We start from the raw sequence: 25,325 nt of genomic DNA on the forward strand, positions 1-25,325 counted from the left end.
TGCCATGACCATGAGCCTTTGGCACAGGGGCTGTCACCTGGAATGGCTGCATGGCAGGGGCTGGGGGCAGTGTGTGGGACAGGTGGGAAAAGGGGCATAGCCCTCACTCCCCCTCAGTATTTGGGCAAGCTAAAAATTACTGAGCACAGAAGGGGAGGAAGATCTGAAGGAGAAGGGTGACTCAGCTTGTCAAATGACTCTGGTGGCATCAGCCAGGCTTATTAGCATTTATATACTGAGGGAGCTTTCCTGCACCGAGGCTGCTTCCTGCAGAGCAGCATCTTCCCTCCTTCTCCACGACAAAAAGAAACTGATTCAGGGCTGGATTTTTTTTTTTTTTTTTGCATTAAACCTGTCTTTAAAAACATTTTACAGCAGACCTTGCAAATCTTCCACCTCATCCTGGGCATGGAGGGTAAAGCCAAGACATGGCAATGCCCTGATCTGGATGAGGAGCCTAGGATGGAGGCAGACCCCACTGCATTCCCAGTTCTTCTCTTGGCTCTGCATCCTCCTGCATTCCCTCCTCATGGCCAGGCAGGAATTCACTCCAGGCAAGAGAACAGCCCCAGGAGCACCTTCCCAACCTTGCAGAACCACCAGCCATTAAAATAAGGAAAGCTGGGCTGAGCAGGGATGCTGCCTCCTGCAGCCAGCTCAGTCTCTGGGCATTGCTGGAGTGGCCCAGTGTAAAAATCTCTGCCAGGCACTGTGGTTGTGCCAGAGCCCTGGACTGTGGATGTCCTTCAGGGTGCTGAGGGCTGCACTCAGCCAGGGCAGGTGGGCTGTGAGAGCTGCAATTTGCTCCAGAGCTCACAGATGCTAAATGTCAAACATGGGGAACCCAGGGGATCTCCAAAGAGCATCAGACTGTTTTAAAAATACTTTATTCTTTAGAAAATACAGCGTTCAGTACAGTGTGCTCTGCTCCTCCCAGCTTCAACCCCCTGACTCCACCGAGGCAACATCTGGACGTTCACTGCCACAGCTGGAAAGCAGAGGGCAGGTTTCACTGGCCCCTTTGCCATCCTCTTAGGGAGGCAGGTGGCTCTCAAGCCCTCGCTGGTACCCAGCAGCAAGGTGCTCTCCCCCCAAGCCCCCAGTGCAGCCCAAATCACAGTGCCAGGCTCAGAGCGTGGAGCTGATGATGGCCCTTGGTGGCTGGGGACACCCCCAGGGCACACAGGGGCTGTCATGCTCCCCCACACAAGGGTCTGGAGTAGCCCATGTGATTACTGAGACATGGGGCTGCCCCAGCCCACAGACCCAGCTGAGAAGCTGGGGGTAAGGAAATGGTGAGGGCTGGGGAATGGAGATGGGGGACCAGGGCTCAGGAACCCCCCAGATCCCATCCTAAACAGGGACAGGGCTGAGTCAGGGTTGTAGCAGCTCCTTCTGAGGGGGAAAACCTTACTGGAGCAGTTCAAAAAGGAGAAGCAAACATCACCCAAAGGCAGAGTCACCTTTCTCCAGGTCCAGGCTGAGCTCAGGACTCAGTGGGGAACTTCCACCTCCCGCTGCCTGGCTCTGCATGGAGAAGCCCCCATCCCACAGGAGGCAAAGCCCACCCCACAGGGGGTCCTGCCCACACCCGGAGGGGGTGTGGGATCACTCCAGCCTGGGGCAGAGGGGCCGTGCACACCTAGAGTGGGACAGGGGAACAGAGTCTGGAGGCTGGGGGCGGGCAGGGAAAGAAGCATTTTCTCTTTTCAAACAGGAATCCCCAACCCCCTTCCCTTTGCATAGAGCAGCTTTCAGGTGAGTGTGTCCTTCAGTCACCCAGGGGACACGGAGGGCAGTGGCTGTGACCCTGAGGGGGACAGGAGCAAGGCTGGGGACACGGCTCTGCTGCCCCGGGGCTCGCACAAGGACACGAGGAACAGAACCAGCGACAACCCACCCTGAACCCTCCCAAGCGCCCTGCCCCAGGTGCAACAAGCCATCCAGATGTTTAAAAAAGGAATGAAACAGGAAAAAAAAAAAAAAAAAAAGGTAAAAAAACCAAAGAAGAGCTGAGATGGAGGGAAAGCTCCCCAGGTCAGCGGAAGGAGGGCGGGAAGCGCCGCAGGGATGGATGGTGTCCGTGCCCTGCCCGGGGATCTAGCTGTCCTCGCCGTTCTCGCCCGGGCCCTTGATCAGCCGCTTCTGTCCCCGCTTGCCCACGGGCCCCCGGGGCTTGGCGAAGGCCTGCTTGAAGGCGTGCTGCTTGGGGTGCACCTCCTCGTACAGGAACTCCGCCGTCAGCTCCGCCCCGTCATCAATCTCGATCTGCACCGGGAAACCAACAGGGCTCAGCAGCTCCCTTGGGGTTCCACACATGTCACAGACATCTTTTGTGAAAAATCCTTTCCTTAGGATTTTTCCTCCTGAGGAGCTGAGGGGCCTCATGAACAAGATGTAAACAGTGATTATCTGCTGCTGTGGAATGTAACAGGTGCATCTGTGATTGGTCCCATGTGGTTGTTTCTAATTAATGGCCAATCACAGTCAGCTGGCCGAGTCCGAGCCACAAACCTTTGTTATCATTATTTATTTTGCTATTCTTAGCTAGACTTCTGATGAAATCCTTTCTTCTATTCTTTTAGTATAGTTTAAATATAATATTTATTATAAAATAATAAATCAAGCCTTCTGAAACATGGAGTCAAATCCTCATCTCTTCCCTCAATCTAAGACCCCTGTGGACACAGTCACAGACACCCACTTTGGGGCACCCAGCTCCCCCCAGGCCCATCAGAGGGGCTGGATCACAGCCCCTTGGCAGTGCCCAGCCCCATCACCTCTGGGGGGGTCACTCTCACCTTCTTGGCTATCTCCAAGCAGAACTCTTGCTCCACCGTGTCCAGCAACCGGCTCTTGCAGCTGGAGTAGAGCATGCGCTCCTTGATGCTGCACTTGTACCCGGGCATGGAGTAGATAAAGACTGCAAAAACAGAGCAGGGCTTGTGGCACTGCCCAGGCCCATGGCCAGGGAGCACTGGCTGCATCCCACCCTGCTCACAGCTCCTCCAGCCCAGAGTGCCAGACAACATCCAGCAACAGAGGGTGAGCCATCCCATCCATCACCCCTCCCAAATCTCCCCTGGTGCCCCTGTGTCACCGACATCTTTTATAGAAAATCCTTTCTTTAGGATTTTTCTTCTTGAGAAGCTGAGAGGCCTCAAGAACAAAATGTAAAAATTGATTATCTGCTGCTGTGGAATGCAACAAGTAGATCTTTGATTAGCCCATGTTAGATGTTTGTAATTAATGGCCAATCACATTCAGCTGGCTCGGACAAAGAGCCGAGCCACAAACCTTTGTTAACATTCCTTCCTATTCTATTCTATTCTTAGCTAGCCTTCTGATGAAATCCTTTCTTCTATTCTTTTAGTATAGTTTTAATGTAATATATATCATAAAATAATAAATCAAGCCTTCTGAAATATGGAGTCAGATCCTCGTCTCTTTCCTCATCCTGGGACCCCTGTGAACACCGTCACAGCCTGGCAACACCGGAGGAAACCAAACCACCACCACCAAATGCCCTGGAGCACCCAGAGACCTGCCCTGCACATGGCACCAAAGGGTTTGCAGCACCCACCATGAGAGGGAGCTGACTTGAGGCTCCCTATGCACCATCCCTATCCCCATCCCTGCTCGCTCCCCATGCAACCAGTGACCCAGGGAAAACAGGGATTGGCACAGGCTCAAACTGGCCTTTCCCAGTGCTGAGGCTCTCACCAACAGACTCCAGGTAATCTCCCTCGTGTGAGTGCTTGTACAGGAAGAAATGGTAGCGAGCAGAGTCCTGGGGGATCCTCTTGGGCAGATCAGAGATCTCCGTGGGGCTCGTGTGCACCAGGTCGATGGTCTCCCGCTCCAGATCCAGCTTCTGATGGACACAGGGGACAGGGAGCAGGTGGCAGTGAGAGACAGCAGCAGCAGAATGTGGGGAGTGGGGCACAGAGAAGCCATGTGAGGGACCTACCAGCTGGATGTAGTTGATTTTCTTCTGCTTGAGAGCCTGGATGGCTTGCTGGGCGTCCAGCTGCAGGGGGAAGGCCAGGCCCTGCAGCGTCTGGTGCTTGCTCTCCACGCTGATCTCCGTCTTCACCTGGGGATGGAGACACCTCCAGCGTCAGGGCACAGCGAGAAAGGGTGGGGAAGGGAGGAACAGGAAAACCAGCTGGTTCTGCAGCTAAAGGCTTCTCATCCAAGGAGGTGTCTGACACCTGTCCCACAGGGATCATGGCATTAAACCATGGGAGTCAGCCAGGCTGAGGATGGTGGTGCCTGTCACCATCCCACCTCTCCAGGACATCACCCAGCCCAGCCATGCACCCCTACACCTCCTGCTTCACTCTCAGCAAACACCAGCTCAAAACCAGCATTCCCCAGGGAATCCCTGCAGGGATGCTGTGACCAGCACAGGCACACCTCCTCTCTGATCATCTCCAACTGCAGCCTGGGGGTGACAGGGGCAGCCCTGGAGTCACAGCCCTCAGCTGGGCACCCCACCCTCCTCAGTGGGCTGTGCTGCAGCAGACAGACATCCCTCCAACGCCAGAGCTGGGGACTGGAGACCCACAGCTCACAAAGAGCCCAGCTGCTGATTTCCCCACAACCCCTCCAAGGCAGAGCCTGCCAGCCATATCCCCAGCAAACCCCTCATCCAGGAGACCAAACCCCACTTCAGGGAGGGGAGAGAAGGAGATTGCAGAGACACTGAGTGGCTGCAGGTGGCTCCAGGCAGGGTGGGGAGCAGGGCAGACACGGGGGCACACCATACCTCCTCGGGGTCGGGGTACTCTACCAGCGATGGGCAGCAGCAACAGCCCCCCACCATCTGCCACAGAATACAGGGACACGGGGTCACCCCATGGCAGAGGAGCCCCTCCCACCCCCAGACCCCCTCCCAGGGAAGCACTCCACAACACTATCCCAGTGCTCTGCAGTGAGCGTGGCTCCCTTTCCTTTGGGATCAGTTCTGGGGATTTTGGATAGAGTCCAACCTTTATGGGGTTTTTTTTTTCTTTCTTCATTTCCCTCCCCCTGATAGAGAAAAGGAGGAGAAGTCAAGGCATGCCAAGAGAAACACGAGAGCTGTAGCTGACATCTCCAAACCACTGGGCAGCACCAAGGTGGCTCCTGTTACAGGCTGCCCTCTGTCCCCACACAGCCCCACACCCTGGGGACAGGATGGAGCCAGATGTGTGCCCGGGGCAGAGCATGCAGGAAAACACTGCCAGGAGAGGGAGACACCGGGCACAAGCCAGCAGAGCAGAGCAGAGCAGAGCAGGGCAGAGCTGCCTACCATCTCAGTGCTCGAGCCTTGGGAGCAGGAATCCTGAGGGAGCGTGGGGAGAGGAGACACACTGTCAATGGCACAGGAGGGGGGTGTGACAGCAGCAGGGGAGGGACACACCGATGTGCCAGGAGCAGGGAGCTGCAGCACCCCGCCTGGAGCACAGGCCAGGCTGAGCCCAGCCGTGTGGGCAGGGAGAGCAGCAGAAACAACACAGGAGATGCCAGGGCAGCCCCCAGCCTGGCATGCAGGGTTTCCAGGAACACCCCTGTGCACAGCCCATCCCTGCCCCATCTCCTCCTGCCTCCCCACTCAGGCTGGCCCCACTCCAGGGTCTGGAGGAGTTCCAGCACTTGCAGCAATTGCTTTTGGGCTATCCTCCACTACGGAGCATATAGGGAAGGTTTGTGAGGGAAAAACATGCCCAGGCCTCTATCCATGCCCAGCATCCTGCAGGATGAGCATGGTGTTGATGTGCAGCTCTCAGGAAAGGGAAATGATTGCTCAGGTGGGCACCAATCCAGCTGACCTCCATCCCCCAGGTGCCCTGGCACCAGCAGGGCCTGAGGCAAGCACCCCTTCAGGGGTTCAGGACACACACGAGTTGCCCTGGTCCCACCCTGTGCAGAGGTGCAGCACAAGGACATCCAGCACCTCCAGAACCCCAGCTCTGTCTTCCATAAATGCAGGAAGGCCAGGAGAGCTACAGTGGGACCACAGAGACCTCACTCTGACAAAAAGCACACTGAGGTCCAAAAACACCAGGAAACGAAAATTTGTACCAGCAACATCAACTGCCCCATATAGCTCTGCATTTTCTACTCCTCCCCTTTTCAATAACATTAAACTCTGGCTGCCTGGGCACTCCCCAGGGCACAGCCTGGGAGCAGTGCATGGGACAGCTGAGCATGTGCCACATCCCAGCCTCTCAACCTTGCCAGCAGCTTGCCTGGAGGTTATTTCATCTCCTTTTCTTTAGGTGAGATTTTCTCCTCCTCTTCCCTCCTCCCTGCTGTGCCTGACCCTGCCTGAGGAGCACTTCTCTGTTCTGGTGAAGCACCAGCAGCACTGTGGGGCAGCTGTGAAGGACACACTGCAATGGCACCCCCACCTTTGTTTCTCCTCAATTCTCCTGCCTCCTGTCCCAGCCCCAAGGCTGCCTTCCTCTGCCCCATGGGCACACCAGTGGGATGTGCCATTCCTGATCCTGCACCACTTGTACAAAGCCTCCCCAGGCGTGGGTGTTGAGCTCAGTGCCAAGCTCAAAGCTGTTTCTTAGCCCACGGTCTGTGACAACCATCAGCTCAGTGATGCTGGCATTTTCCAGCTAGTAAAAATATACACACATATATATAGCAGTGGCAAATTTCCATGAGCTCCCACCCAGCTGTCAGAAAGGGGGTAACTCATGGCATCACCTGTGCCCATGCAATCCTCAAACCACAGCCTCAAACCTGCTGTGCCCAAAGGCTGGGCAGCTCCCTGGGGATGTGCCAACCTCAGTCCTTCCTTGCTCGGTGTCAAAGGCCACTCTGCTGCCCTCACCTTCCCTTTGGGCTGTCCTGCCCTCACCATGCCCTCTCCACACTCACCTGGTGGCTGGGGAGGAGCCCAGGCAGCTGCTCCTGACCAGAAACACAACCATGACTGGGGTGAAGGCTGCAAGTCTGCCCAAGGCACCTTGGAGGCTGTGAGTCAGCAGAGTGACAGGGGAGGGAGTGGGGCCCAGCACAGCCCTTGTGGGCTGGAGGCTTTTAAAGAAACCATGTCCCTGTGCCATTTCTGAAATCCATGGGGATGCACAGGGCCCTGGAGCCTGCAAGCTGCAGGCAATGAACAAGGCTGGGAGCATCACTGCACCACGATGTGACACCCACACAGAGACCCCTCAGCACACCCAGCACGTGCCTGCTTCCCACCTTTACACCCACAGGCAAAAATACATCCATTTTCATCTCTTTCTCAATGTCAGTGACTCCTCCCTGTGGCCCAGGCTGACACAGGGGACCATGTACCCTTAAAATAACCCCAACAAACCAGACAGCAGCAGCACCTCCATCCAGGAGCTGCACCTCACAAAGGCAAGGGTGGGAGGGAAGGAGAGTGAGGCAGATCAATGAGCATCACAAGCAACACTTACCTGGGCCATACAGCCCTGTCAGACACACCCAGCAGCCCCTCCAAACTACTCAATCCTGCAGCACAGGCCAGACAAGGGGATGGCAGACCACAGAATCAGCTGAGTCCAAAGGGACCCTCAAGAATCATTCATTTCAGATGTCCCAAGGTGCCAAACAAACCACATAGTCACCATCAGCACCTCTCTCCTCTCCATGAGCATCTCCTTGGATCCTGCAGAACAAATCCTGCCCTCCAGGCTGGGAGCTGGGATAACTCCCCTAAGACCCACCTGGTGGAGAGCACTCCTTGGTGGCATCTCCCAAATGTCCCTCCACTTTGCCCCCTGCAGACCTGCTGTGGCAGGTGGAGATCACCCCCAGAGCTGCTTGGACAGGCAGAAACCTCCTGCATCTGTGCTATCAATGAATGCCATGGGGCTGGTTGGCTTCACACCCCACACAATGTCCTGATCCACCCTGAGAGCCACAGCCCCAGCACAGGCACAGCACAGGGATGCTCCTCCAGAGAGGAAAGCTTTCTAAGGGAAATTCCCCCATCCCAAAACAAAATGCTGCTTCCAAGTGGTCACCCCAACAGTGTGCACACCCCATTTTGTGCCTCAGTGTGTGACAGCACCACAGAGGCTGTGAAAGGCCAGCAGAGAGCAATGGTGACACAGCCTTGTGTGCCCCCAGCCCTACCCTGTGCCACTTCCACATCCTTCCAGCACATAAACCCCAAATACAGGCTAAGATCTGTAATTCTTGGGACAGCATCCCTCATAGAGATAGAGGAAGTGTATGGGAGAGGATGCTGCTGCAGTCCAAAGATAAGCCTGAATTCTTCCTGCTTTCCCTATCCTCAAACTCAGCTCTGCTTTTGCTCCAATACCCAATACAGGTTAGAGACCTGCTTTCAGCCCCAAATCACTTGTGACTGTCAGCAAAACACAGTCCTGAGCTCACGTCCAAGCAAGGGGAAAAAAAGAGAAGTGTGAATTCCTCTTTATGCTACCAGTCTGACTGTGAGGGTGCTCATCCACCTTGAGAAGGAATGGTTTAAATGCCAGAGAGTGAAGTAAAAATGAGCCATCCCTTTAAGCTGAACGCTCACCCCCTGCATCCTCCATCCCTTTGTGCCCAGAGGGCCTCAGGCTCCTCTCCCTGGGCTGGTGGATACCCACCCCTCATGGACACTCTGCTGGTCACCCTGCTGGTCACCCACCCCTGCTGGACACCCTAATGGACACCCACCTCTGCTGGACACCCTAATGGACACCCACCTCTGCTGGACACCCAGGTGGTCACCCTGCTGGATATCCACCCCTGCTGGACACCCTAATGGACACCCACCCCTGCTGGACACCCAGGTGGTCACCCTGCTGGATATCCACCCCTGCTGGACATCATCTCTGCTGCATACCCAGCTGCACACTCATCCTGCTGCACACCCATTGTGCTGTTGGACACCATCCTGCTGGACACCATCTCTGCTGCACACCCATCCTAGCTGTTGGACACATCCTGCAGCACACCTAGCCCTGTTGGACCACTCTGTAGCACACCACCCCAGCTGTTGGACACCATCTCTGCTGTTGGACACCATCCTGCAGCACACCATCCCTGCTGGACACCACCCCAGCTGATGGAGACCATCCTGATGGACACCATCCCTGTTGGCCACCATGTGCAGCACACCCATCCCTGTTGGCCACCATCCCTGCAGCACACCCAGCCCTGTTGGCCACCATCCCTGCAGCACACCCAGCCCTGTTGGCCACCATGTGCAGCACACCCATCCCTGTTGGCCACCATCCCTGCAGCACACCCAGCCCTGTTGGCCACCATCCCTGCAGCACACCCAGCCCTGTTGGCCACCATGTGCAGCACACCCATCCCTGTTGGCCACCCTGCAGCACACCCAGCCCTGTTGGCCACCATCCCTGCAGCACACCCAGCCCTGTTGGCCACCATCCCTGCAGCACACCCACCTCGTTGATGCGGATCTGCTGCAGCTCCTGCTCGGCTGCGGTCAGCGGGGCGGGGGCAGAGCAGGAGGACACGTGCTTCTGGTACCCACTCAGGGACACGTCCTCCTGCAGACAGGGCACAGGGCAGTGTCACAGGGGTCACTGCTGCAGGGCTGGCTGTGCCCCCAGCCTTCAGCCGAGTCTGAGCAACCCAGAGAATCTCAGGCTCCCTCCTGACCAGCAGGACCAACCCTGAGGCTCTCGGATTCCTCCATGCAAATCCCAGACTCCCTTTGTCTGTTGTGACCCCCTGCCCGTCCCCAGTCACCCGTGGCTGTGGCAGTGGGCTCCTCTGGCTGTTTCATGAGGCTCATGAGCATGGAAGTGAGAGGGAAAGGCAGAGCCCATAGCCCAGGAGCAGCAGAGGGACTTTGGAGAAGAGCAGGAATGCTCCCTGGCTCCTACCAGCGCTGATGGCCCTGGCCGTGCAGCTCCCTCTGCCCATGGAAGGGGAGGAGAAACCTCCTTGCAAGGCAGGGCTAACCCCAGTGAGAAGCAGCTCTGGCTGCTGGAGTGACACTGCCACCACCTGGCACCACTGCTGCCATTCAGCACAAAGCTCCACATCTCACAGCCTCCCTCCCGCCTCTCCCAGCTCCCCATCACAGACCAGGCTGTGCAGGCAGGAGAGAGCAGCACTGGCCACGCAGGGAGCAGTGTGGAGCACCAGCACCCTGCTGCTCCCTCAGCACACACCAGCATCCCACACCCAGCACGCTCACACTGAGCTCCGGGCAGGCTCTGAAGCTCAGTCAGAGCCCAGGGCTGCCCAGAGCCAGCACGGTACCTTCACTGTGCCAAACATCTCGTCCTTTATGTGCCCCCCGCCAAACTCCTTCTTCACCGTGGCTCTGGTGGCAGCATAGAGCATCTTCAGCCGGACCTGCCGGGACAGGGGACACTGCTGGCACACAGGGGGACACTGCTGGCACACAGGGGACCCGGTGCTCACAGCCACCACCCCACCACAGGCTCCACACCTCAGCCTCTCCTGGCAGCACCCACCGAGCTCCTGGCTGGGTCTGAGTTTTAATGGCAGCATCCCTGGGCAGGGATCAGCTGGGAAAACCCACCAGCACTATTTCTGGGGCTGCAGCCTTGCCAAGAGCTGCCCACAACCCAGCAGTTTATTCCATGCTTTGCTTTCCAGTCTCTGAGCTCCAGAGCACCATTTCCCACCAGCACCTGGGTTAGAGGAGGCACAAATACCACAGACCCACTCAAAAGTGACTTTTGCCTTTGGCACTTCTATTGCATCGTTCTGCAAAATGCAGGGAAGAGCTCTGGCAAGTGCTCCTGGGCACACTGTGCTTCTGCAGTAAAAGCCTCTGTGGTTTGTTGAAAGATATACATATTAAAAAAATATATTATTACATATACACCTGTATATGTACATGTACACATGCACAAATATGCACATGCTTATAAAATTACACATATATCACTTGTATACATATTTTTATATATGCGGTGCACTTATATACACTGGTGCACTTATATACATATTTTTTATATATTTTTATATATGTGACCAGTGCATGTATTAACGCGGCAGTAAATCTATCTGGCTTACAGATTGCAATAAATATATAACAAATAAATACATAGGAATATATATACACATATATGTATAATGTATACATATATATGTATACATGTATATATATATACACACATACATATACATACATACATATATATATATACACATATATATATATATACATATATATATATATATATATATATATATATATATATATATATATATACACAAATATGTATATAGTTAACACATCAGTAAATTTCAGCTGATGTGCTCAACAGGATGGCATTTCCAAGCTGTACCACTGACATCCTCTAAACCTGCTTCCCTTCTAACCAGCCCTTTGGTGTCATTCTCCACCAGCTGATTTTGGAGCAAGGCCTGGAGAAGGGCTGGCAGCCACTCTGCATCAGCCTCAGACAGAGCAGGGCCAGGCTGGAGGCAGAGAAGGGTCAGTGCCAGCTCCTGCCAGCAATGGCCAGAGCCATGGTGGGATGTGTCCATCCTGGCCTCACGGTCCACACCATCCCCCCCTCCACATCCCAGCCCTTCCACCTCCTCACTAGCACTGAAACAGGACAGAGACACAATCCCAGTGTATCTCTTTGTGTCTTAACAATTCCCCATCCCCACAGCAGCCTCCGTTTCTCAGCACCAGGGTGTGAACGCTCCTCTCCAGCCCTGGGCACACACAGTCCCCGTGGCCAGCACCCCTGTCCCTGTCCCTGTCCCCAGGTGGGTGCCCGGGGCTCACCGGGGAGCTGTCTGGGGACCAGGAGATGAAGAGCCACTCGTAGCCCTGGGCGTTCTGGCTGTCCAGGCGGTACAGGACGTAGCAGGGCTGCTGCTCATCCAGCAGGGGCAGCACCAGGGTGTCATAGTCGGTGTCCCAGCGCCGGGACAGCTCCTTGTGGGCTCCCAGCACGAGCTGCTCTGCAAGGAGAACACAGCAGAGGTGGGGTTAGACCAAAGCAGGAGCTGCTCTGCAAGGAGAACACAGCAAAGGGGGTGTCACACCAAAGCAAGGCGCATCTCCAGGACCAGGTGGTGGCTCATGGCAGCTCCACCCCCAACAGTGATCTGTACTGCACAAGAACAAATTGTGACCTCAAGCCACGTGCAGGAGCGTACATTCCCACCAGGAGAGACCGTGGGGCTGTGGCTGTTTGTAGGGCTGGTTTTCTGCCAGCTTCCTGTCAACCATCTCTTCCCCTCCTGTGTTTCTCACCAGCAGAGTCTCCTCTCTGCTGATCACCTGTGGCTTCCTTCCCTTCTGCTCCCTCCAGCTCTGCAGTCTCACCCACCCCACCTGGACAAGCCCCAGGGTCACAGGAACACCTCAGCAGGTGATAGTGGAACCCTGGAAAAAGTTAAATATAGAATCTAAAATGTTAAGCTTTGTGCTTTCCCAGATCAACTGCACCTGCGTAAGCAGTATGATAAATTATATAATTGTTAGATGTGATGATTGTTTAGTAATTAAATGTAATTATTATATAACCATAAGAAGAATAGTGAGAAACTATGTTGGAAATTCAGAGAGGAGCTAAATTTATGTATACAATAGAACAATATAAGTTTAATAATTAACATTAAAGTTATGTAACGATAGAGTATAAAACATGATCATTTGGGATGTATGGTCGGAGTCAGATTTGGGTTGAATATACCCCGATTCCCAGAGCTCTTAATAAAAAGCACCGCATATAATCCCCATGATTATGTGTTTTTGAACGCTAACACAGGGACACAGAGAACCACCCACATTTTGGGAGCTGAGAACAGTAATGGTCTCAGCAAAATCCAGCAAAATCCAAATCTGCTCTCACTGGATCCCCTGTAACCTCACAGGGGCCAAAATCAGAGCTGATACCCAAAGTCCATGGCTGTGGGCAGCAGGGATGTCCCACAGTCCCCAGCCTGGAGGGGACCATGCTGCAGGAGAGCCCCAGCCTCTGGGAACAACCTGTGCATTCCACACACACCTCAGGGCATCATTTCCAGTGGCAGTGGGACTGGGAGCCCTGTGAGCTGGGCACTGCTCAGCTGGGACTCAAACACTGGTGCAGGCAACCCAGAGACACGAATCCACACCCTGGCAAGGGCCAAGTCAAGCTTTGGGATGGCTGGGTGGAAGACTGGGGATGCTGGAAAACAGCCTGTATTTTTACTCCATCTGTAGCTGCAGAAAGGTCTGGGGGGAGATTACAGCACCCAGAACAAGACGTAGGAAATTCTGGGGGTACCAAAGAAAAATGTTTTGGGGCTTTGGGCAATTAGCACTTGAGGGCATGCCCTGCCAGGGCCTCTGCCCACTGGGAGCCCCCTGGCTGGGGCACAGCCCTCTCCCTCCCAGCCCACTCAGCTCAGCAGCTCCAGATCTCACGGCAGGAAAGCTTTTAAGGAAAATAATTGAGGAATGAAGGGTTTGGAGGGAATTACCCACTCCTTGTTCCCACCCATGCCCTGTGACAGCAGTGCCCTCCTCTGCCCAGCACTGCCCTGGCATCTGCCACCACCACTCAATCCAGTTATTTCTGCATGGGTGGCACGAGTTACTGGTTCAGTAACAAGGCCAGCAGAGAACAAGGTGCTTGAAATACTTCACCTTTTGCAAAACTACCTGTTTGGAGAAAGGGAAGCACAAAAACCTCAGTGTACTCCTAAAATAAACACAAAGCTCTGCGAATGGATTTGTGCATCACAAAGAAGAAACTGCAGGGGGATTTGGCAGGGCCAAACCCACTGGCAGCTCGAGGGTATCTCTGTAAAACAAACCAACACCTCTCACACAGCAATCAGTGCTGAGTCACCCGGGCTATTCCGGGCTGTGACTCAGCCGGACCCCGGCCGGGAGCTGGGAGCTGGCAGCCCTCACCTTTCCCCGAGCTCTCTGCAGCTTGCTCAATCCATTCAGGGACAAATTCCCTTCCCTGGGCAGTGTCAGAGAGGGGAAACTCAGAGCCCTTCAGCAGAGTGACACAGAGTGACACTGGCTGTGTTGGGCTCTGTTTGTCCCAGGAGCTGCTGCTGGAAAAGCAGAGCCGGGAGTGTTTCTGGCCCTCGAGGTGCCCCCAGCACTCCCTGCCCTGCTCTGAAATGCCTCTGCAGCCCTGCCTGCAGCTCTGCTGGGTGCCAACTGCAAAACTCAGGGCACACCATCGCCTGTGAGTGAAGAAATGCAACCAAGAGGGGAGTCCACAAAGACAATCTTGTCCCAGATCCTGCTGGCAGTGAGGAGCAGAGCATCATCTAAAAACAGCTGGGGCACAAGCTGGGAAACTGCTGCTGAGCCTTGGTGCACATCCTGCTCCCCAACTCCCTCCTCTATCCAATCTCAGCTCTTCCCAGTAGCCCTCCAAAGGAAAAACAACCTCTCAAATTGCTCCCAAAGGGTCACTCAGCCACAATGGTGGCCTTGGAGCTGCCTGGACACAGAGCATCTGCCATGAGGTTCCTTGCACCATCTTCCTCTCCTTCTATTCACTGCTGCCTGCTCCAAAATGCCCCAAGACAAATTCTCTACAGGGCAAAAGGTGCTGCAGCCATCCAGCAGAGAGGGAGGCTCCCCTTGCACATCCCCTGTCCAGGCAGGGCAGCTGGCATGTGGAGGTTCCTTTTCCACATCCCCTGTCCAGGCAGGGCAGCTGGCATGTCCTCCCCAGGACACCTCCCTTCCAGGGTGAGCATCTGTCTGTCTGTCTGTCTGTCTGTGACACCTGCCTGGCCACTCTGAGTGCCCAAGGGTCCTTCTCTGCTGGGTATCACAGGCTGGTGTCCCCTGTGTGACAGCACAGGGCTGACATGCACAGATAAAAAAATCCCTTTCAGCCACAGCAGAGATGGTGGGAAATGTTTTCCATTGGTGATAAAAAGTCTCCCTTGTAGGCATCAGCAGCCACAACCCAAAACCAACAGAACAAGCCCTGAGCATCCCAAGTCCAGGCTTAGGGACAGGCATGATTATCCTAACACAAACCTGACTCCACTTTTGAAAAGCAAAAGAAGCTGAGAGCACAAAATTGTTGTCAAAGACACTCCAGAGAAACCATGTGGGTGTTTCACCCCCCAACAGTGGGGACCTTGCCAAGGCCAAAGCCAACACTGCTGAGCCCTGCTGCAGTTCCACTGGTGTGTCCCATGCATTTCCAGTCACGCTGCTCTTCTGAACAGGACATTGTGGCCTCTCCAAAGGTCAGGTGGGCTCCTTATGACCACAGGCTCCTCACAACCCCATCCACCTCGGTGATTGCACTGGTGGCCCACCCAGGGCAGGTGGTGACAGCAGCTTGGCAGGGCAGCAATGTCCCTGCTACTGCTGCTGCTGCTGCTGGAGAAACAAGTCATTCATATGCAATTGTATGAGGCTGAGGTGATGGAAAACCTACACCAGGGCAGCTCCCCGCCCCTGGGACACGCAATCAGTGCCCAGCTCTGCTCACTTGCTTCACACATGCAGAGGCCACCCAAAGGACCCATTCCATGGCACAAACACGGGCCAGGCTGGTGCCAGCCTGTATCCTGGGCTAGGGGCTGCCCTGGGATGGGATGGGATGGGATGGGATGGGATGGGATGGGATGGGATGGGATGGGATGGGATGGGATGGGATGGGATGGGATGGGATGGGATGGGATGGGACGGGATGGGTCTCAGAGTGTGGCATTCCTCACAGGATGCCACTGCAGGCCTTGAGCCACCAGCACCCCCCTGCCCCGAGCATCCCCTTGCCAGCTGTGGGATGGCACATCCCAAAGGTGCCAGGGTCCCTGCAGCAGCCTGCCTCAGGGACCCATAATAAACCATGACACAGCAGCAGCAAAAGCCCCCACAGAGCACCGACCCCAGGCTGGTATTGCTCTGCTGGCAAAGTCACTGCTCCCCCCTGGAGCTGGCCTGGGGCTCCAAGAGCTGCTCACCAGCACAGCCAAAGTTTGGGCTTGTGTTTCAGGTCTGGGTTGCCACATGCCCCAGCAGCATTTTCCTTGAGGTTTACAAGAACACAAGCTGGCACCGCAGTGGTGAGGGAGAAAGGAGGAGAGGAAACAGAGAACAGACAGAGTGTAAATCAAAGCACTCAAAAATGGGACTTACCGTCCTCAATGATGACCTTGATGAGCCGGACTGAACCATTTCGGGCTTTGGCAAAAAAGTCCCTCAACTCTGTGGTGGCTGAAAGAACCAAAAACATCGTGATCAGATTCAGCAACCAAAGTAGGTGCTGGCTTGCTCAGTGACTGACCAGAAATGGGACCAACTTGGCAGGATAGAATTTTAAAACTTTAAAAAAAATATATATTAAATCTCTGGTGCCAAAAAATTCTAATAAAAAGTAACAATAGCAGAAATCCCAAAGCTGGGAGAGAAGTGCCGCGTCTCCCTGCGGCAGAGAGTTAAATAGCAGCTGGGACGGAGCACATGTGACCCAGAGAACCTGATACTTGGCCTGGGTGAACATAATCACCCAAATTTAGACGATGGCTTGGCCAGGGCGGGCAGGGAGAGCTCAAGTGACAAGTTGATTGGCTTTGCAGAGCAGCAGGGGTGGCTGCAGGATGTCCTGCAGGCTGTGCTGCCCTGACAGGCTGCTGACACACGGCAGGATGCTGCTCCCAGCGGCTGGCAACCTGCACAGCTCCCAGCTGGACAGGCTGGTTTGGCTGAGCCCGTGGGCAAGGGAAAGGAACAGCCCCAGGGTTCTGCTCTGGAGCTGGCAGGGCCTGGATTGCAGAAGCTTTTGGGAAGAGTTTTGGGAGCATTGAGGAGTCATCCCGCTCCCTGAGCAGCAGGCAATGGCAGCCAATCCTCAGCATCCTACAGGAGGCAGCTGGAGGCCCTGGACAGGGAAGGAGCAGCCCCAGCCAGCACTGGAGGCTTCACGTGCCCTCCCTGAAGCAGCGCTGGCCCAGAGCTCCCCGTGCCACCCGGGACACGCTCCGTGTGAAGGCAAAGCCCAGGAGATGTGGCTGCCAGAGGCCAACCCTCAACAAGGATCATCTCCTGGCCTGGCTCCCCCTAAAGCCACCCAAGGCCTTACCTGGATACAGCAAAGGGGGCCCTGTGACTTCAAAAGCTGCTAGAAATACTCAAGAAACCGATGTTGCAAAGATTAGAGAGCTGGGCAGACAGCCCTTAGCCCAGACCAGGACCTGTGCTGGGAATCTCCATCAGCAGCCCCTCCATTCCTGGGGCTTTGCTGTGCCAGCAGAGGGAGGAACCTGGAGCCCGAGAGCACCCAGAGCAGAGGCAGCCATCCCCACAAGGGCCATGTCCATCCCCTCAGGCCCTCCAGCACGGGGTGCCACCCCTGGCACAGCCCCAGAGGAGCCCTGGTGTCCCCAGCACTGCTCAAGGGACAGGGACAGCCCCGACTGTCCCCGAGTGCTGCCCTCAGCCCCTGCAGGCATTCCCGGGCTCTGGGACAGGAGGGATCCCTGGGGAGCTCCCAGGCACTCCTGCTGTGCCCACAGTGACGCTCTGTGACTGCACAGCTCAGCCTGCCCCGATCAGGGGACGCTGAATTCTCCTGCCACAGACAGGAGAGGCACACAGCAGGGACAGCAGCTCCCACACAGACCCAGAGATGCCATCCTGACAGGAGCCTGCAGGGATGGGCACACAGACACCCCTGCAGTGGATGTCAGTCCCCAATGGCACGTCAGGGGACAAACAGAAGGTTTGCTGGTGTGATCCCCTCACACCACGAGCAGGCCCCTCCAGCAGCATCAGGGCATGCAGCTCTCCCAGCTCCCAGGGCAGACCTTCACCCTCTCCCAGTGCCAGCTGGGAGCTCAGCCTGCTCCTGCTGTGCCCAGCCAAGGATATTCTGGTATTTTTAGCCCCTTTCCCTGTTGAGAGTGGCAGTTTCCTCCTGGCAGCATCTGTGGTTATTGCACACACACGAGGCGGAAGAGGAAGAGAAAAAAACATTTAAACACCCAGGAAACCCCATGCAGGAGACAAAGCTCTTAATAAGCATCAAGTTTCACCAACTCCTATTACACTGCAAAACTATGAGAGAATAACAGCACTCTTGGATGTTTCTACAGCATCAACTTCAGGGAAGAAATAGGAAAGCTCTGCAGCACTAACCTGCTTGCAAATCCCTCCAGTGTGACCCCATCCTTCCCAGAATTGGAAAATCAGGAGTCTGGGCAAATGCAGCCCCGCAGCCCAGTTGGAAATGCTGGGGGTGCCCTGCAGATTGACAGCCAGGATGATTGGCAGGTGAGTGGCTGACAATGACAGCCAAGCGCTGGGGTCTGTGTAGGTACTGAGAGGTTGAAGGGATTCAGGAAAAGCCTGGATGCTGCCAGAGAAACCAAGCACAGGAAATACCACAAGGTCTTCCAAGGAGGGAGAACATTTCCAGAGGAGACAGCAGCAAAGCTTTCAAAAAACCCCACAGGAGGCTTGCAAGATTTAATTCTGCTGGTTTGGTTTTTTTTTTAAAGCAAATTTCATTTACACAAAACCCAGAGTGTCTCCAATGTCCCCTTCTGCCTCTCACAACGCAGAGCCAAGAGCCAGCGAGGAGGCAGAGGAATAAACCAGGGAAGGTTTGAGCACAAGCTCAGCACTGCTTCATTAGGGCATGATTACCACTTAATTGGCACAGCAGACTTGATGAGATGGCTTGTGTGCCTGAAATATTAATAGAGAAGTCCACAGTTGGCTCTGGAGGAAGAGTCTCACCCCGGAGGAGATGGTGCCTCATGGCATCCCCTGCCAGGAAGCCTCCAGGACACAACTCCAGAGCTGAAAACCCATAAAAACCAAGGGAGAGGGAGGAGCAACAGGACTGAAAGGGACCCACAGATCCAACTCACCCTCCAGACATGGGCTCCTGGAAAATCCTGGAACAAACAATCCAGAAACAAATCCAAGCTGGGCTACAGCCAGTGTGGATCTGCTGAGGCCAAGATGCATGAGATCCCTCATGCTTCCTCCAGCACAGCCAGACCCCTGTGGGCTTCAGGGCTCTCAGCTCAGCTTCTAAGGGTCTCCAAGTGTCAGATGCCAGCTTGGGAACACAGGGGAGCTGAGCCTCCATGGCACAGACACAGCACTGCATGGGTAACTCACTCAGGGAGGGACCAGAGCTGGGATGGAGCAGTGTCCTGGGCACCTGGGGTGGGTGCAGCTTTATCCACATCTCCATGAACACTTCTGGCAGCTGCAGCAGTGCTTCCTGCAGCTGTAAGGTGGGAAGCTACAGGAGGTGCAAGTGTGCACTGGAGAAAAACTCAGCGTTCTCTCAGGAGACTGGAGAAATGGGCTGGGAAGAAAAGAAATAGGATGAAACTCAATAGGCAGCAGAGTACCATAACTGGAGAAAGGACCAGACAGGGCAGGGTCCAGCAGCTCCAGAGAGAGGTGGGTGACAAGCCAGGTCCGGGTTAGTCACTTCACACAGCTGCAGGCACAAACAAGAGCAGGACCAGGTTATCTGGCGCTGCCAAGGCTGCAGGCACAGCACCAACAGCACACCCAGCATCGTGCAAGGAGCCAGGCACAGCACACACAGCACCTGGGCCAGAGGGCACAGCCTGCAGGAGCTGCAGCTGGTCAGCCCAGGGAACAGAATAAAAATCATGAACAGTCTGTACTGGTTTTCCAGCCAGGAACATCAAGATCCACTGTGGTGTTTGGGAAAACTCACGATGAGGGTGCCCAAACCCTGGGAAGGACACCATCACTCCATCCCTGCCCTGAAAAATGGATGTTGCTGCTTTGAGGCAGTGTGAGCCCAGAGGCACCTGAGGAACCTTCTGGCCCTTCCACAAGGCAGCCCTGCTGCTGACCCTCATGGCAGACCTGGTGGGCACACACACCCCAGCCCAAAATCACCTTCAGCCTGCAGCTCCTCCCTGTCCCTCCTGTTTGTAGGCTGCACTGAGCTGTCCCCTGGGCACAAACAGCCTGTAGAAGCCTGATAACAGCAAGTCCCAGGTCCCACACAGCCTCCAGCCCAGTGGCACCTCCATTTGGGATGGAGAGCTGAGCAGAGCCAGCTGATGGCACCCAGGCTGGGGTGGCAGCTCAGGGGTGGCAGGGAGGTGGTGGCTGGCCAGCAGTGGCCTTCAGGTGGCCCTGACCCTGCAGGCAAAGTGCCAGAGGAGAACTGGAGCTGTGGGAGGAGGGCAGGACAGAGCCAGCCCTGGGGCAGCCCTGACCAAAAGGTGCATTCCGAGCAGAGCCTGCATTCCCCCAGCCCAGGCAGCAGCAGGGCAGCCAGACCCTGGCACCTCCTGGCAGGCAGAGGGATGTCACCAGGACAGACGCTGCTGGCAGCCAGAGGGTGCCCTGTGCTGGGATGGGCCCCTTTGGATCAGTCCCCAGGAGATTCCAGAGCCTGAAGCACGGCTCTCATTGAGGTTGCTGAACGATGCTGCTTGTGGGTACCACCCTGCCAAAGCTGCCCCTGACTGAGCTTTTTCTGCTTTTACAGCCCCAGGGAGCTTCTGTGAGCACGGAGGGGGTGCAGGGAGCCTGAGGAGGGGACAGAGAGGTGGTGATGGCACCGTGGCCACAGCAAGGGCCCCTCTCTCCCAGCGACTGCCACCCGTGCAAACCCCGGGCAGCACCGCGGGATGGGGATGGAGGTGACAGCCACAGCATCCCCCCCCTGCAGCCCCTGCCCACGTGTTGGGGCACAGCAGGTTGTTGCTGCTTTGACCCTTCCCCGTGGCCCCACGCAGCTCCCAGATCAATAATAGATGCTCTCTGAAACAGATGCCTCTCCCAATACACCCAGGCTCCCTGCCCTCCCGGCGGAAACCCGAGCCCCGGGCCATCAATCTTTCATTCCCTGGGCATCTTCTTCAACTCAATGCAACTGCTTCCCTTTCACTGCCTGGGGCACAGCCTGCCTGGGATGTAACAGGGAAACTCGGCCAAAAATCCAGCCACAAACCCAGGCAAAACTTGTCCAAGTTCCAGGGATGCGTGGCCAGACAGAAGTCAGGATGGTGATGAATAAAACATGGTTATACCTGCATTACCCACACTCTCCCTGCCCAGCTCCTGGTCTGGGCAGCCAGGAAAGGATACAACTGCAACAGGCACAAAATAGCTTTTGCTGCTGCTAACATTCCTTCTTTTCAGTCTATCCCAGTGTAACTCCTTTAGGCAGTGCCTGCTCAACTCGCTGCTGCAGAGCTTTGCTGCCAATGGACACGGTTGGCCAGTTTAAGCAGTAAGAGGATTTTATTCCTCACCATGGAAAAAATAAATATGTCCTTGCAGGGAATCTTTTCTGAGGAAAAAAGCTACAGATGTCAGAAGAAAATAGAAAGAAGGGAGTGGGGCAGGGGGGAAAGGGAGCAAGAGAGGAGACAAGTAAAGCTTTTCTCCCAATTTTCTGTGGGGCTAGACTGTATTCCTGCAGGATTTCACATGGACAGCTCCTGGTCCTTAGTGCAAATCCCACCCAGAGACTTGGAGCCACCTGCCTGACACCAGACAATTGCTTCTCAACACCTGATTTTCCAAGTGTGTTCAGGACCTGTGTTGTCTGCACTTTGCCACCTTGGATTGGAGTTACTCATCCCGTCCCTTGCTCCAGGGCAGGCAGCATCAGCTGGATGCTGGGGCACAGTCGTGGTGCAGCACACATGGTCTGTCCTGGCCTGCAGAAGCTGCTGCTGCTCCTTTTCTCCACCCAGTAAAGCCACCAGCTGAGCACTGGTTTGTGCACAGGCACCCAGGGACTGACCTGGCCACAGTCTCACTGCATTTAGTCTCACTGCACACTTCCCAAAGGATTTCCTCCATCCCATCACTGCTTCAAGGGGTTTGGCATCTCATTTATCTGGTCTGCCACTGGCACTGCCTCTCTGGCCATCCTGACGTGCCTGCCCCTTGGATCTGGGCCATACTCCCAGGGGACATCAACCTCCAAGGTGGCCCCAGAAAAGAGACTGGGTCTGGCTCCCCAAAAATATCCTTGCAGCAGCCCAGTGCCCTGTGTTCCCATGGATAAAAGGGCCATGAACCAGCCATCCCTTCTCCTTCTCCTCCCTCACTGATGGCACCTTGTGACATGTCTCTGCTTAGGGGGAGCCTCCAGCATTCCAAAGCTGCCCCCCAAATTTGTGCACCCAGGTGTCTCAGGAGCCAGTGCTGCCTCCCAGCACAGCCAGACGAGAGGGGCTAATGATGTGCTGATGGACAGAGAAGCTCCTTCTTTCTTCTCACCAGAGAGACAGGAAGCTGCCTGCTTTCCACCAAGACTTTGGCAGACCCAGCAGCTACTGAGTCCCACCTTATGCTCTTTTTTTACCCATTTGACAGCATTCCTGCTCATGTGCACCATGGTTATGTTCCTCCTGAAGCAAACATCCACTCCTACCAGATGCATTCCCACAGCAAGATCCTGGGGCAAAGTGGCAGCTCAGCTGAGGATGGGAGCAAAGGTTCTCCCCTACCCCCAGATCTCACCACCTCCCCCAGAAAGAGCAGGTACCAAACTCTATTTTTAGGTTAAAGAAACAAAATGCATTTGATTTCTCTACTTTCTAGATGAAAAAATACCCTCTAAGAGACTTTTTCTCTCTACCCAGTGGTCTTGAAAGAGCTCCCAGAAGCAGCTGAAAGCAGATGACCTCCCACCAGCATCAAAGCCCGGTTCAGCACTGCCTGCCCAAGGTTCTGAGCTCAGGCAGCAAATGCTGTTCCAATCTAATGCCAGCGCTCTCAGAGCCAAATAGGAACCACAAAACCACTCAAAGAGTCCTCCCAGCAGCAGCTAAAAAGCAGGTTTCCAGCCCCAGGAAGCCCACAGCACCCTTTGAGAGCTTCCAACCGCCTCCCCAGCCTGGCAGTCTCCATGGCAGCCTGGTTTTCTTGCCAGCACCTTCAAGAGAGCTGCCTGAGATACCTTAAAAAACAATAATTAGCCTCTTGGCCCTGCACGAAAGGCTCAGGCTTGACTGCACGCCCTGACCCCCCAGCTCTCCCTGCCAGAGCTTCCCCTGCACCTGTTTCTCCCCAAAAGCTGAATGAGGATTGATGGAGGGATGACATGGGAGTGTCTCAGCTCGGGGGTTCCCCACTACCACGTCACCCTGCCTCACACAGATCTAGCTCTGTGTCACGCAAAATCCCTCCCAGCTTGTCTGCAACCTCCCCTAAGGCAGCTGCAGAAGCCGATCACAACTCCCCTGGGAGCAGATGTCTGGAAATGGGGGAGAAATGGGAATGAAGAAACAGAAAATGCTGGGTGCACACAAAGATAATGAGGCCCCAGAAAGCAGGAAGAAGTGAATAATCCCTCCTCCTAGCAAACAAGAGACCTCAGTGCCTCAGCAGAGAGGATGAAAGTAGCAGTGGGATTGCTCTTCCTCATTCGGTATGGAATCTGCTCTTTGCTGAGCAAACAGAACAATTCAATCACCATGACGGGGTGGGGCAGACTGAAATATCCCAAACCCACCTCGAAGGGGGAGTTCCCTTAAAGCCCGGGGCACCCCAGTTTTGCATCACAGGTGTTGGAGGGGCAGATTTGCATTCAGAGAGGAAACAGCAGCTTCCGGAAAGAGAGACGGCGCAACAGGGCACGGAGAGAGAGCCCAGGATGCTGTGACAGAGACCACCCAACACAAGCTACTTTCCACAGCCACAGGGGGGATTTTACACCACCCCAGCCCAGGAATCTGCTGCCAGGGCAGAGTCATGAGGTCCATCCCCTCCCTGCACTGCAGCTCCCTGGGGGAAGTGGAGTCCCTTCCCCTTTGCCGCTGACAGGGCACGTCACATCCCACGGTGACTCCCAGCACTGGGCACAGTGGGCAACCAAGGTCAGCCAAGGGCAGGGCTCTCAGAGAGAGCCAAGCTGGCACATCTCCCTCCCTGGCAGCTGCAGGGTGCCACGGAGGACAGCACCAGCAGCACAGGAGCAGCAGGGCATGGCCAGAGAGCAACAGGCAGCATCTCCGGGGCACACTGTGCAACGGGCCCTGCCTGCCCAAAGCCCATGGACAGCTCTGCAGATGGGGCCAGCGCCCCCAGAGCTCGGGTGGGTGCAGGGCTCCATCCTGCTGATTTTTACCTTTTAAAAAATTATTGTTATATTTTTACAAAACAGGGAAGATTTAATAGAGCATGTGCTTCAGGATCTCAGTTTAAGCCAGAAGCAACGAACCAGAAGCCAAATGCCATCAACAACCACCAGCTCTCCTGAGCACAAGCAGGAGGAACATCTAAGCATCAACACTGGCCACTCCTCAGCTACAACCCCTCCAGAAGCAAACGGACAGGAAGGATGTTCTCGACCATGCTGAAGGAACAAGGATGCTCTTGCCAGGAAGGACCAGCAGACACAAATTCCCACCTCGGCACAAAGGTGCTGGCCAGAGGGACCTGCGAGGACACTGTCCCAGCTCCCTCCCGGGACACGCTGCGGGCTGCATTCACACCCGACCGCACAGAGCAGGGCTCCAGGGCAGCTGCTCTCACATCCCTGCTCGCATATTGATTCGGTTACATAAATTATGCAGCACCTCTACTCCTGATTAATACTGCTAATTGAGCTGGCGAGGCGAGGGGCAGGAGGGAAATACCGTGAGGACACACAGTCAGTCATGCACCAAGCACACTCAGAAATGCAGAAGCCGCCGTGTCGGGGTGCTGGCTGGGTCCTGTGGGGAGCGGGCGGAGAAATCGGGAAGCAGGAATTCACTCGGGCTCTCCCCCGGGCTGGGGAGCAGCTGGGGCCGAGCATCCCCGTGGGCAAGGGAGCGGCGGCCGGGGCTGCGGCCGGGCAGACGAGCGTGACACATCTGTCCGAGCACGTCGCGGCGGGTGCTGAGCATCAGCCCAGACAAAGGATGCGGGAGAGCCCCGCACCGGCGGCACCCGGGGCTGAACCCCTCCCGCCCCTCCCGCCGGCACCCAAACGCTCCCTCCGAGCCTGACTCAGTGTCCCCCTCCCCCGCCAACCGCAGGAAACCCGCCCGCGGGGCTTCCACCGGAGAACCGATGAACCCGAAGCTTCATCCTATCGCCCCCATCGCCGCCGCTGTCGCGACAGCGCCCGCAGCCGCCGCGGCGGGGCCGGGGATGCGCGGGGCGCGGTCCGGGGGTGCCGCTGCCGGGGGCGCGGCGGGGCAGCCCGGCCCGGGCGGGGGCCGAGCGGCGGGGGCGGCCCCGGGACGGGCCGGGGGACCCGAGCGCCGGGCGGGCGCCGCTCACCGTGGATGCCGGTCTGGTGAGTCATGGCTCCGCTCGGCTCCGCTCCGCTCGGCTCCGCTCCGCCGCGTCCCGGGCAGGAAACGGCTGGGCAGGCAGCACCGCCCGTTCCGGAGCGCGGGGCCGCTCCGCTCCGCGCCGCCCCGGGGCGGGA

The 25,325-nt window shown here is 55.8% G+C and overlaps 1 protein-coding gene across 2 annotated transcripts; it reads right to left on the bottom strand.

Moving 5' to 3' along the window:
- Positions 1-871: 871 nt before the first annotated feature.
- On the bottom strand, positions 872-25,280 carry TWF2 (twinfilin actin binding protein 2). Of its 2 annotated transcripts, XM_063164585.1 has the most exons (10): positions 25,175-25,252; positions 18,811-19,259; positions 16,076-16,153; positions 11,738-11,916; positions 10,225-10,320; positions 9,399-9,503; positions 3,971-4,096; positions 3,724-3,874; positions 2,802-2,923; positions 872-2,268 (listed from the first exon to the last, which is right to left on the bottom strand). In XM_063164585.1, the coding sequence occupies exons 2-10, from the start codon at positions 18,920-18,922 to the stop codon at positions 2,101-2,103; spliced, it is 1,137 nt and encodes a 378-aa protein (XP_063020655.1). In that variant the 5' UTR covers positions 18,923-19,259; positions 25,175-25,252; the 3' UTR covers positions 872-2,100. The 2 variants fall into 2 exon arrangements, with proteins under 2 accessions (XP_063020655.1, XP_063020656.1); XM_063164586.1 differs by lacking the exon at positions 18,811-19,259 and having other exon boundaries at positions 25,175-25,280.
- Between the last annotated feature and the right edge of the window lie 45 nt (positions 25,281-25,325).

Source organism: Melospiza melodia, chromosome 10 (assembly GCF_035770615.1).
Source record: "Melospiza melodia melodia isolate bMelMel2 chromosome 10, bMelMel2.pri, whole genome shotgun sequence".
Classification (NCBI taxonomy): Eukaryota; Metazoa; Chordata; class Aves; order Passeriformes; family Passerellidae; genus Melospiza; species Melospiza melodia.

Coding starts and splice junctions, on each gene's coding strand:
- TWF2 (XM_063164585.1), bottom strand. CDS start 18,922: ATGAGGGATCTCATGCATCTTGGCCTCAGCAGATCCACACTGGCTGTA. Junction 10,321..11,737: donor GGTCCCCAGACAGCTCCCCG/GTGAGCCCCGGG, acceptor CTGTCCCGGCAG/GTCCGGCTGAAGATGCTCTA. Junction 3,875..3,970: donor AAATCAACTACATCCAGCTG/GTAGGTCCCTCA, acceptor TGTGTCCATCAG/AAGCTGGATCTGGAGCGGGA.